The sequence below is a fragment of the Peromyscus maniculatus genome, chromosome 11, assembly GCF_049852395.1.
Source record: "Peromyscus maniculatus bairdii isolate BWxNUB_F1_BW_parent chromosome 11, HU_Pman_BW_mat_3.1, whole genome shotgun sequence".
Taxonomy (NCBI): domain Eukaryota; kingdom Metazoa; phylum Chordata; class Mammalia; order Rodentia; family Cricetidae; genus Peromyscus; species Peromyscus maniculatus.
Window position 1 is genome coordinate 65,475,200 of NC_134862.1, and position 12,700 is coordinate 65,487,899.

General features: G+C 43.2%; 1 protein-coding gene across 1 annotated transcript in view; it reads right to left on the bottom strand.

The window, feature by feature from the left end:
• The window catches only part of Soat1 (sterol O-acyltransferase 1), a 46,874-nt gene that overhangs the window by 7,608 nt on the left and 26,566 nt on the right, over positions 1-12,700 (bottom strand). Inside the window, exons 4-11 of the mRNA XM_076547725.1 lie at positions 9,638-9,789; positions 8,011-8,070; positions 5,838-5,945; positions 4,624-4,906; positions 3,501-3,579; positions 2,797-2,878; positions 2,391-2,436; positions 1,061-1,190 (exon numbers count right to left, since the gene is read on the bottom strand). Of these exons, the coding sequence (XP_076403840.1) occupies positions 1,061-1,190; positions 2,391-2,436; positions 2,797-2,878; positions 3,501-3,579; positions 4,624-4,906; positions 5,838-5,945; positions 8,011-8,070; positions 9,638-9,789 (940 nt within the window). The remainder of the gene's footprint in view (positions 1-1,060; positions 1,191-2,390; positions 2,437-2,796; positions 2,879-3,500; positions 3,580-4,623; positions 4,907-5,837; positions 5,946-8,010; positions 8,071-9,637; positions 9,790-12,700) is intronic.

Here is a 12,700-nt window from a genome sequence, read left to right on the forward strand (position 1 = left end):
ACTCATTGCATGCCACCTATTTTATTCACTCGTTCATAAAGATCCCCTCGGTGTTTGCTGGACTCACAGGGTAAACTAAAAGAGGCCTTAAAGAATGGGGCTGGAGAGATCTCAGTGGTTAAGACCACGGCCTGCGCTTCCAGAGGACCCAGCACCCACATGGTAGCCCACGACTGTGTGTGACTCCAGTTCCAGGGCATCTGACACCCTCTTCTGGCCTCTAAGACTACTGCAAGCACACGGTACACCTACATTCAGGCAAACACTAATACTAATAAATACTAATAAAACAAAAATAAATAATCTTAAACTATGATCGATCCTTAATCTCAAGGAGTTTGCAGTCAAGTGAGTTAAGTTATATGCGCGCGCGCATATGTGTGTGTGTGTGTGTGTGTGTGTGTGTGTGTGTGTGTGTGTGTGTGTGGCTATTCATGCTGCAAGAACATCTAAAAGACAAGAAAGGGAGATGATGACGACAGCAGCAGTAGAGGCCAGAAGGTCAAGTCAAGGAAGCTCTGAGGTCAAGCTCCCTGAAGCACAGACTGTGTCTGCATCACCTGCAGCGGAGTCCTCAGCACTGGCACACAGTAGGAACTCGTGTGTGATCAGAAAAAAGTACATGGAGTGAATGAAACCAGAGACAAGGTGATGGTAAAAGCAGAGGAAATAGTGGTGAACTGAGACTTTACAATGTGGCCAGAGCATCCTGTGTCTCCTAGAAACACTCTGGAAACAGCTAAACCATCTGTCCGGGTTAGCATCAGGAGGTTACTGGCAACTTTACCTATGGGTATTTGATGGCCTGGTGAGATTACAGATCATAGAGGACCAAATAGGAAAAGGAAGATACACTAAATGCAGACGGTCCAAACTTGAGTGAGAAGTGAAACTAGACGGACATTTCACTTCTGGAGCAGATGAAGAGGTGGTGGGTGGGTATGTGTACAGCTCAGTTCTCAGGAAAAAGCAGGGAACTAACGGTGCCTACAGAGAGCAGCTTCCCGCTTTCTTCCTGACCGTATATACGGATGGGCAAATTAGTGAGCCTCCAGCTTACCTGGCAAAATGGAGTTAAATACACAGAGGACCAGAACACGAGCGCTGAAGGGCTCCTGTTTGATATTCCGGAACAATGGAGCGCAGAGTCTCTCAAAGATGTAGTATACATAAAACAGGCAGCCAAAAACCTGGAACACGGTAAAGAAAACAATGCCAGCTTCATAAAGGAAGAGGGAGGCCATGTCTTCCTCCAAAAGAAATCCACATACCACTAATGTTTACACATATTTCTTTAACTCCAGTACACAGGACTCTGGCCCACTCCTTCAGAGAGATTACTCAAGCCTCATTTCTACCACGGTTTTTCCTTATCATTTACTAAATGATTTTCTTTCTTTCTTTTTTTTTTTAGGTCACGTCTTGCTGTGTAGCTCAGGCTGGCTTCAAACTCAACAATCCTCTTCCCTCAGCATCCTGAGTACTGGGTTTATAGACACCTGTCACCACACTTGGCCCAAATGGCATTTTTAGAAGATTATTGAAAAACCTGTTGATGAAGCCCAGAATAGAGAGAACTCGTTTTACAGCTGAGTATTTAACTTAAACAGAATTTAAAATGGGAATCTCTGGGATTTATGATTCTCAAAATGAGTGAGGAATAAATAGGGGGTTCAAAGAAAACCCCCACACATACACCACCACCACCACCACCCCCAGAAAAAGGGAGAAGGAAATCTATCTAGGTTCTTACTGAACTAACCAAACAGAATAGCTTTCATTTAAACACTCTCCTCTAGTGAAGAAAATGGCGTCTGACCTGGCAAAGCACACGGACTGTATGGGGGCAGCTTTAATGGCTGAAGTCCCGACAGAAAGCATTCTTGAGCTGCTGCTCACTGACATACTTTACCAACTTTAGTATTTGGAGACAGGGTCTCACTATAGTCAAGTCCTGGTTGATTCTAGAATTCGGTGATCCTCCTGCCTCTGAGCCACCACTGGCTCAACATTTTAAGTAGATTTTTTAAAAAAGGGTCAGCCATAATGGTACATGCCTTTAATCCCGCACTTGGGAGGCAGGTGGATAGCTGTAAATTTGAGGCCAGCCTGGTCTATATAGTGAGTTCCAGGACAGCCATGGAGAGATAGCTCAGCAGTTAAGAGCACTGGCTGCTCTTCTAGAGGTCCCAGGTTCAATTCCCAGCACCCACATGGCAGCTCACACCTGTCTATAACTCCAATTCCAGGGCTTCTGACACCCTCACACAGACATGCATGCAGGGAAAACACCAATGAACATAAAATAAAAAAGAAGCCCATTTGTTAACAAATAAATCAAATAAAATGTACCAATCAATAACATGTTAGGCAGTTTTAAAAAAAGTTACCTGTAAAAACTGCTTAGCAACGTAACCCCATCTTACAGTAGGAGTCCTGAAAAGAAGAAAAGCAGGTTCTCTAAAACAAGCAACGAACTCTTTCTGTTTTGTCCTTTTATCTACAATGTAAATATCTAACAATGTTTTTCTACACAGACCATTGTTTATGGGCAGAGGAATACCTTAACAGGACAGCGTGTACTTAGCATGCTGTGAAGCCTTGAATTTGGTCTCCAACCCCCCCCCCACTACCAAAACACATAACAAAATTATATAATTCTATCAAGAATTATTAATTAGAACTGGCCTGCTACAATGGCCACTTACAGCATTCAGTTTTCTCTGTAGCCCTGTATGAACTGCCCTCCTCCAAAGCTGCCCCCTGACTTGGATTTCCTCCCCCTCTCCAGGTTACCTCGGATAGCTGTCACGGTAAATGAGTGTAGGCGCAAACAGGAAGTACAGGTACTGGTTGACTGTGGGTACTGGAACTGTGCCTAAAAAAGGAAAACTACTGGATTACAAGATCTTTGACTTCTCCCAGCAAACTAGAAGAGGCAAAAAAGGAAGCAAGAACAGGGCTGGCTGGGCGGTTGGTGGTGCACGCCTTGAATCCCAGCGCTCACACTTGGGAGGCAGAGGCAAATCGGTGTCTGAGTTCAAGGCCAGCCAGGATTACACAGAGAAACCCTGGGGGTTGGAGGAAGGAAGAAGAGCAGGGAAGAACAGCATGACCTCTTGGCTCCTGTTTTCCTTCCTAGTCTACTAAAATGACTTGTTATTCATGCAATAACCCAGTATTGCCAATCTCTCAAAGCCATGACTGTGACTAAGATAAAAATTCTAGAGCGGAAAGCTATAATTTGCAAAGTAAGCAGGCCCAGTGGAGTGAGGCTATGAACATTCCACGAATGCTAAATTACAAGTGTCTAGAGATACGTTTTTTGCATTGTAGATAAAAGGACAAAACAGAATAGTCAAGAAATAATGACTTCCAAATCAATATGGATCCCATGCACTTAGAATGAAATATACTCTCTACAGAATACAATGTCATCCCAGCTTGCAAAAGGATGAAATCTCCCATCAATCATCCTTTGAGGTGACAGAGTTACATACTTGATTTCTCCTTGGCTGCATTCAGTACTCTCGGCACATTCTCTCTGACAAACGAGTGAGCTTTCATCACCAAACGAATCTGCCGACAGAGAGGGGAAATGAATTTCCTTGTCTTCTCTCCTATAAGTAACTCCAGAACTGCACTGGGTAATATTCACACAAAACTTAAATTTTCACATACCAACTCAAGTTAGCCTTTATAAAGGAAAATAAAACTTCCAGTGGAGAACATGTAATCACTTAAATGATTTTGTACCTAATAGTATTACAAGTTTATTAAAAAAAAAAAAATTGAGAAGTTAAAAATCTGTTCAAGGGCTGAATGTAGCTCCGTGGTGGAGCGCCTGCCCAACATTCCCCCAGCACTGCAAAGGAGATAGTCAAAGAACGTCTCCTGACTGGTCCTTTCTATTAGTCAACACAAGCCAGAAAATTCCAGAGTGTAGTACAAACAAATTAAAATGTCTCTCTCATTTCAATAAGAGTAACAACATAAGGACATGGTGAGTTCAGTGCTTCAAAAGTGGAGGTTTTCAACTACAAACATACAATCTAAATGACTTTTACAAAAAAGCATTTCAAAACTTTTTTCAAAAATACTTCAATATGGGCTGGAGAGATGGCTCAGCGGTTAAGAGCACTGACTGCTCTTCCAGAGGACCCGTGTTCAATTTCCAGCACCCACATGGCAGCTCACAACTGTCTGTAACTCCAAGATCTGACATCCACACACAGACATGCATGTAGGTAAAACACCAAAGCACATAAAAAATCAATAAATTATATAAAAAAAAAAGTTCAGTATGATTTATTTCAGCTCCAGATACCTGAAGTAGAATGAATTGTTTAAAATGATATGACCCAGTCAAACACTTCAATTCTAAAGCAGGCATGCAGTGTACCTGCAATCCCAGGATTTGGGAGCAGGTGGCAGGAAAGTTAGGACCTAACTTGGTATACATGAGCTCCTGACTCGAAACCCTTCAATTCCACAGATAACCGTATCGAGATACATATGAACATACATCCAGCGCTGGCATCCGTTAATAGCATCATCAGCGTTCGATCATTACCGTTATTTAACTACGCACAGCATCATTCCCAGTAACACTCGAATCCTTACCTGTTCGAGTATAACAATGAGCCGGGAGGCTGGGGGCAGTGTGTACGCTAACACAACATATGTCGGGATGAAGCCCAGAATGCCAAGCTGAAAGACTAGGAAGAAGAAGCCATGGACAAGGGAATAGATCAGTGGATGGGAACTCTTGCTGTAGCCATGGGCCCAGCGCTGGAAAAGGAAGTACGGGATTGAAAGTGTAGACAGGAACATGGCCCACCACGTCCAAACAACAATGGGAAGTTTGCCAAAAGCGTAGGCCAGGAGATTGAACTCAAGAACCAGCCTGTGGGGGAGAAAAGTAAAGAGGAGTGAATCTTTGCTATGCGATCAGTTTATAGAACTTAAAATCACCCCCCCCCTCTCTCTCTCTCTCTCTCACACACACACACACACACACACACACACACACACACACAGAGCTTTCAACTTTGAGAAATACTGCAACATTAACATATCAAAGTCATGGTATCAACATGTCACGTGTGTTTACTATAGCACTGTTCACAGCAGCTAGGTTACTGAGCCAACCTAAGTGTTCACCAATGGAGGACGCAGAAGGAAAATGTGGATTACATACACAATGGACTTTTTTTCAATCTAAAGAGTGAAGTTGTACCATTTACAGGAAAACAAGTGCAACTGGACATAATCTTACTAAGGGAATTATGTCAACCTCAGAGAGATTTATTTATATTACATGTTTTCTCTAGACTCTATAGACACACAAGATGGTGTGTGTAGATGATATGAAAGTAGAAGCAAGCTGGGGAACAGAGGGGACTAGGAGGAGGGAGCAGAGAGGAGAGGGCAGCGCTGCATGGATGGGGACAATGAGCTCAATGAACGTCATGTACTTGCACAACAATGGCCTTGTGCAACCCTGCAAAACAGAGAGGGAGCACTTTAAAAGAGTCGTGGGTAGAGCTCAGCTGTTGAGTGCAGACCTGTCATCCCAGCACTTGGGAGATGGGGAAGGAGGGTCAGGAGTTCAAGGTCACCTTCGGCTGTGTAGTTAAGTCTGAGGTCGAGCTGGACTACTTTCTCAAATAACAACAACAACAAAATGATGGTGGTGATGATGATGAGTAATGAAATTCTTTTCTTTTACTTTTAGGAGAGAAGAAACTCGCCATCCACTCAGGATTTTTTTAAGCAAATGAGAACAGTCAACTTTTCACACATCAACTAGCCAGACCCCCCCCCACCTGTCTTACCTTCCTTCATCAATGTAATCTACCACAAGAGTGCTGAGGATAAAGAGGATGAGGAGCGCAATGAACATGTGGTAAATTGTTCGGATGTGGTCCACTTCAAACAGCTCACTGGAAATGCAGGTCAAGAAAATCCTAAGTTAATAATCTATATTTCATTTTAAAGTACCACATAACAGACACTTTTTAAAGCAATTCACAAGATATTTAATCCACTCTTTGAGAAATCTCTTTAAAAATCAAAAAAAGCACAACATTAAACCTGAAATATACAGAAATTAATGATACAATCAAGGTAAAAAATAATGGATTCTGAAACTTGCTTTCTAAAATAGGGTACCAACTCACAGGAAACAGCATGGCTACCCGCATCTAGACAGCCCACCGACAACTGTTTACTGTGTGAGCAAAGGCGAGTCGCCAGAAAGAAGGAATCCGGCTCAATTCCAACCCCTCCAGAAAGCCTGGTTTTACGAACTCACAGAAGTCTGTGTTCCTTCGTAGACAATGGCAGCCGGCCGCCCACCAACTTAACCCTTAACCATTCCCAGCGCCTTCCGCTATCTGCGGGCTTACAGTCCTTCAGACTGGCTGTTGGCCTTTTAACAGAGTGCCCTTCTGGGTGACTCTTCTCTGTCAGCATCTCCTGCAGCCAACTGAAACAAGCGCTTTACCTTGGTTTGGGGAAGTGCGTGCAGCCTTTTAAGTGACTTTGAAGGATCTCAACTATTCTTAAGCTTCTGTATAAAGGATCTTCAAAATCTAATGAAAACCTAGCTAAGCCTTTTCCTTGGTCACATTTCTTTTCTTTTTTTTTTTAAGTTCAAGTATATTTTCATTGATCATGTCTCTCTTCTCTTCTCCCTTGTTTTTCCCTTCCTCCTCTGATCGTTAATGAGGACTTCACGCATGCCTCGGTAAACACTCTACCACTGAACAACAGCCCCCTTTCACTGTTAGTTTTTCAGTGATACAATTCTTAGGTTTCAATGTTTAAATAGCGACTCTTCCTTCTTTGTGAAAAGCCTGCATTTTTCTCCAGATTATAAATTTTAAAAGGTCACTCTCTTGAAACTAGAACACGGCCCAGTTGCTTTAAAGTACAACACGAACAGAATACAGGACACTCTGCCCTCCTCATCAAGGTTAGGAACTACACGCCAATTTGGCTTATAATGTAAGTTCTGAAAAACAAGGTTCATTTTTAAAGGAAAGCACATTACAGCCCCTGATTTAATTTTCACCAACCCAATGTTCTCCCCTATTGCAGGTATCCATTTCCTCAGTACCCCAATGGATACCTGAATAAGTAGGTGACTTATAAATGACTAACAACAGGAAAAAACAAACAGCCACCTCCCATCCAAAGTGTACCTGTTGTTAAGTCAGCACAATGCATTCATAGCATGCAATTTAAAGAGAGTGGATAATCATGGATTTTTTTTTTAAAGTAACTTAGAGGAAACTATCAAGAATCTCAGAAAAATGAGGTGGAAACACACACACACATGAAGAAGGCAACTGAGCTGGTTAGAAAGAAAATGGCCCTCAAAGGGACTATTAGGAGGGGTGGCTTTAATGGAGTGGTGTGGCCTTGTTGGAGGAAGTGTGTCACTGCGGAGGTGGGCACTGAGGTCTTATATATGCTCAAGCCACATCCGGTGTCTCAGTTCACTTCCTGTTGCCTGTAAGTCAAGGTAAGGCACCTGGCTACTTCTTCAGCACCATGTCTGCCCACACACCACCATGCTGCACCATGATGATAATGGACCAGACCTCTGAAAATGTGAGTCACCCCAATGAAATGTTTTCCTTTAGAAGAGCTGCTGAGGTCATGGTGTCTCATCACAGCAATAGAAACCCTAAGACAGCAGCAACTCCAAAATTCTCTCCAGACTTCTGCTCTACCTCTCTGGATAAACAATTCTCTATGGCACAGCTTCAAAACATTGGTCAAAGGAGAGATACCTGATTTTATGTCTAACTTTTCCAAAGAAGCCAGAAAGAGAACTAGAAGAGAGGCGAGAAGGAACACAAAAACATCACCAAAGTTCATGATTTATATGAACTCAGAACAAACTGGATAGACAGACAGACAGACCAGAGAGTCTATAAATCAGGACAGTTTTTCCTTCCTAAATCAAACTAATAACTAACAAAAGCAAAAATCACTCACTCTAACAGAGACCGCCTTGAAATAAAAATCTTCCCTTGTTCTGGAGGTGCTCTCAGATCTCTGGAAAAGAAGAAATTACAACAAAACATAGGGAGCAGAAGTTTGACAACAAGCTTAATCCCATGAGCAAGAGGACGCAAGTGTACTGGTAACATCCTTGACTTCCCTCCCCTTCAAATCCAGTATATGGGGAGAGTTTTATGTGTTATCCCACCACTCCTGACAGTGCTGTGGGGGTGCATGAGTACTTGTTTACAAAGGAGCTATGTCAGATATCCAACTAAAGCAGCAGTTTCCATTTCTAGCCTCATGGAAAGCAGTCCTGTACCACCCGTCCTGAGAGACCTTGAGGCGATGGGCAGTCCTCCGCCACACTGTACACTGCTATTGACGTGTCCCCACAGTGCCTGATGTGTGTTTACTTTTCACATTTTACTTAACTACTCTTTGGGGGAGGGTGGCACACACGTGTATAGAAATCAAAGGACAACCTGCAAGAGTCAGTTCTCGCCTTCCACCAGGTTAAACCAATGACTGAATTCAGGCTTGGAGCATCTTTCACCCTGATGTTCCAGTGTGAAAGAACTTGCAACCTCCCAACAGCTTCCTGATCATATCAGGTGCTTTTGAGAAACAGAAATCCACATATTAGTGCCCCACCTACCATCTTACTTAGGGCACTGCTGTTGGCTATTGATTCTCAAAATCGGTCTCCACGAGAGGCTGGCAGAATGGCAAATTAGCACATTACTAGTCATTGATACTTTCCCCTCTAAACACATACCAACCGCAGGGTACTTTATTACGAGCTCACCCCAAAAAGAGTACAATTGGCATGGAATGGTGTGGTTAAAAGTAAGGACTCTGGAGCCAGACTCTGGGTTAAATCTTGTATAGACTCTGAAAGATCTTGGATGGCTGCACTAATCTGTAACATGCAGATAGCCACACTATCTACCTCACAAGGAGGGGCGTGGCTTAAGGCTCTGTCTACATTATAAAACCCACACTGGGCCAGTGTGATGCCTTAGCAGGTGAAGGGACTCATCACCAAACCTGAGCACCTTAGTTCAGCCCGGGATGCACATGGCGGAAGAGGAGAACTGACCATCAAAACTGTCCTCTGACCTCTACATGGACAGTGTGGACTGCATGCCCCACATACACACACATACAAAATAAATGAATGTTAAAAAAAATTAAGTTAGCTGGGCAGTGGTGGGGCACGTCTTTAATCCCAGCTCTCAGGAGGCAGAAGCAGGTGGATGTCTGTGAGTTCGAGGCCAGCCTGGTCTACAAAGTGAGTTCCAGGACAGTCAGGGCTACACAGAGAAATCCTGTCTCAAAAAAACAAAACAAACTTAAAGCTATGATAATAAATAAAAATGAATGGAACCCTATATTAAGAGGGGGGAAAATCTTTATTCCCAGCACTCAGCAGGCAGAGGCAGCAAATCTCTGTGAATCTGAGGCCAGGCTGATCCACATAGGGATCTAGGCTTCCCAAGGCAAAATAATGAGAATGGAACTAAAAAACCAGAATACAATGTAAAGTGCTAACACAGTGTGACCCTGGGCTGCGCTGGAGTAGATGTCTACATTCAGAGACAATAGTGCACACACTCACTTGGCTCTGTGGTTGTTTTTCATGTCTTCAAGAATGGAGAAGGTTGTGAGGGCACACCCACCATTGTCCAGCGACGCTGACTTTTCAATGAGATTGGTCACAAAGTCATCAAAGTGACAACCAACTTCCTTCAGAAACAGTGGCTTCAGTTCCTGAAGTTTTAGAACAAATAAAGGAAAATGTCAGCACGTGTTGGTGGGTCATTGACGTTTCTCTAAAGGGATCCCTTAAACAGAGCTGGTTCGGTAGAAAGCCACACTACCCAAGTGAGCAAAAGGCCGAAGAAATAATTTCAATAGCTGACTTGTAGTTTCAGACATGGCTGCTGAAAACACAGTAACAACACATACCCCATTAAGAATGTATACCATCCACCACCACCACCCCGCCCCCCCACCTCAAGATGCTATATAGACAAAGGACCTTGATCTTCCAGCCTTCACCTCCAAAGTGCTGGGATCAGTCACATGCCACCATGCCTGGCGATATGCCTTCTCTAAGTCCCAAGGATACCGAAGGAAAGCACCTGGGAAATGAGCGCCTACAAAGGACACTAACACCAAAGGTACATGCTGGCAGAGAGGAGAGCAGAGAGGCAGAGCAAGTGGGAGGCCACCTGGACTAAGACTCTGCCTCCAAACGCGTGCGCACACACACCACAGCAGATAAAAATGAGAACACTTTTAATATTTTTATTTAGGAAACAAATATCAATGTCTATATTATGTAATTACCAGTCTTTTTTTCCCCTAAAGAAATCCCTTTGCAGCCAGGCGGTGGTGGTGCACACCTTTAATCCCAGTACTTGGGAGGCAGAGGCAGGCGGATCTCTGTGATTCTGAAGCCAGCCTGGTCTACAGAGTGAGATCCAGGACAGGCTCCAAGCTACACAGAGAAACCCTGTCAAAAAAAGGAAAGAGAGAGAGAGAAAGAAAGAAAAGAAAAGAAATCCCTTTGCTCCCAAGTTCCCACAACTTATATTCTAAACAGCTTTTTAAAAAGATTTATCTTGTTTTATGTGTTTTGCCTTCATGTGTTTATATGCACCGTGCACAAGCCTAGTGTCTGTGCAGGTCAGAAGAGGGCATCAGACCCCCCCAGAACTGGAGTTATGTATGGATGGTTGTGAACTACCATGTGGGTGCTGGGAACCAAATCCCAGCTCTCTGCAAGAGCAACAAGTGCTCTTCACCCCTGAGTCATCTCTCCAGCTACCACAATTTACATTTTAAAGCATGTCCTTCTATATCATATCTGTGTTTATATAATATTTATTCCTACCTCCATAACTATGTATTTAGCTAAACATAGATCATGAATAAAGGTGGTGGTAGCACACACCTTTGATCCCAACATTCGGGAGGCAGAGGCAGGTGGATCTCTGTGAGTTCAAGGCCAGCCTGGTCTACAGAACTAGTTCCAGGACAGCCAAGGATACACAAAGAAACCCTGTCTCAGAAAAAAATATATATATGAATATGTATGTGTACCTAGTTGTATATCTAAATATTGATACACATATTCATAAAACATAAGTGTGTACATATATATATATATATATATATATATATATAAAATCATATACAAATACATAAGTAGAAACGTGAAGTGGTACACACATGTAATCTAAACACTCAGGAGGCAGAGGCAGGAGGATCCTCTGTCTCAAAAAAATATATAAATAAAAGGTATATACAATTGTTATTGTTTTGGGCCTCCAGCTGTTCTTAATATTTCAAGATAAATACTTACAGCTTTTAATATATTTGTGTATTATGAATACATCTGTATTTTTTTCAGGTTACAATACATTGAGGCAGAAGGAATGCTATGAGTTTGAGACCAGCCTGAGCTACATAGTGAGTTCTGGAACAGCCTGGGATGGTCTAGTGAGACCCTGTTTCAAATCATAAATAAATAAAAGTAAATAAAAAATTAAAACCTAAAAATGCCTGTGCATGTAATTGCAGGAAGGGTAGTGAGAATATGCTTATATGCTCTCAGGGATGACACGGTTGGAAAGACACGGTTGGAAAGACCAGCCTCTGCCTCAAGTGCTGGGATTAAAGTCATGTCCACCACACCTGGCTATGACCCAGCTCTCACTCCTTATCCACTCCTTGCCAGATGAGTGTGGAGCCTTTGCTTCTGTCTAAGGATGAGGAGAAAGAGTGTCCCACAGAAAGGACAGCTCTAAGGAACAATGAGAGAACAGGGACAAGGAGAGGACACAGGCATCAGTGGTGACAGCCAGTGGAAAACAGAAGGTTTCAGGTTTTCTCTGACACCCCAAAGGGGCGCAAAGCATTTCAACAGGATTAACTCCGGCCTTTTATCCCCTCTCAACTCAAAATTTGCACACGGGTATTTCAGGAATCCAAGACAATCATTTCAATGCAGCCCCTTATATACAGCGTTATACTTAGCGGCCTAATGCCTATGTCTTAATGTCTTCCTTTCTGAGGAATTAAAAGTCAACAGAAGCTGCAGCCAGAGGGGTTCAAGAAACCTGCCTTTGTGAAGATCATGAAGTTTCTTTAAACTCCGTTCAAAAATCCTCATGGAGGCGACACCAGTGACTACTTAGACTGTCATTCCCTCTGAGAGGGGACAGAAAGAGACGGCTAATGGAGGGCTCTTCTCCTGCCTTCCAAGTTCTCCTAGCACATGAAACTGTTCTTTAGTTAGTCCGAATAAGTCTGAGCAGTAACCTGAAGTGACATGGTGTTAGCTGGGGCTTTCCCGCTGACTTGATCTCTCAAACCTGCATCTGTGACGCATTAACTTCACTCAGCCAATGGACCTCCAGGGATGGAGAGAGGCTGAGGGGACAAGGACGGTGACTAGAAATGAAGGTGTTTAGATAACCTGGGAATCACCCCAGCACTTGGGAGGCTGAGACAGGAGGATTGCTGGCCATTCTGTATGTTTCCAGGCCACCCGGAGCTACAGAGTAAGACCCCGTTTCAAAACAACAAAAAGCAAACGAACAAGAATCCAGCAAACAAATGCACTGTGTTTTGGGGCTCACAGAAGTGAACCTTCTATTTTCAACAAGCAGCT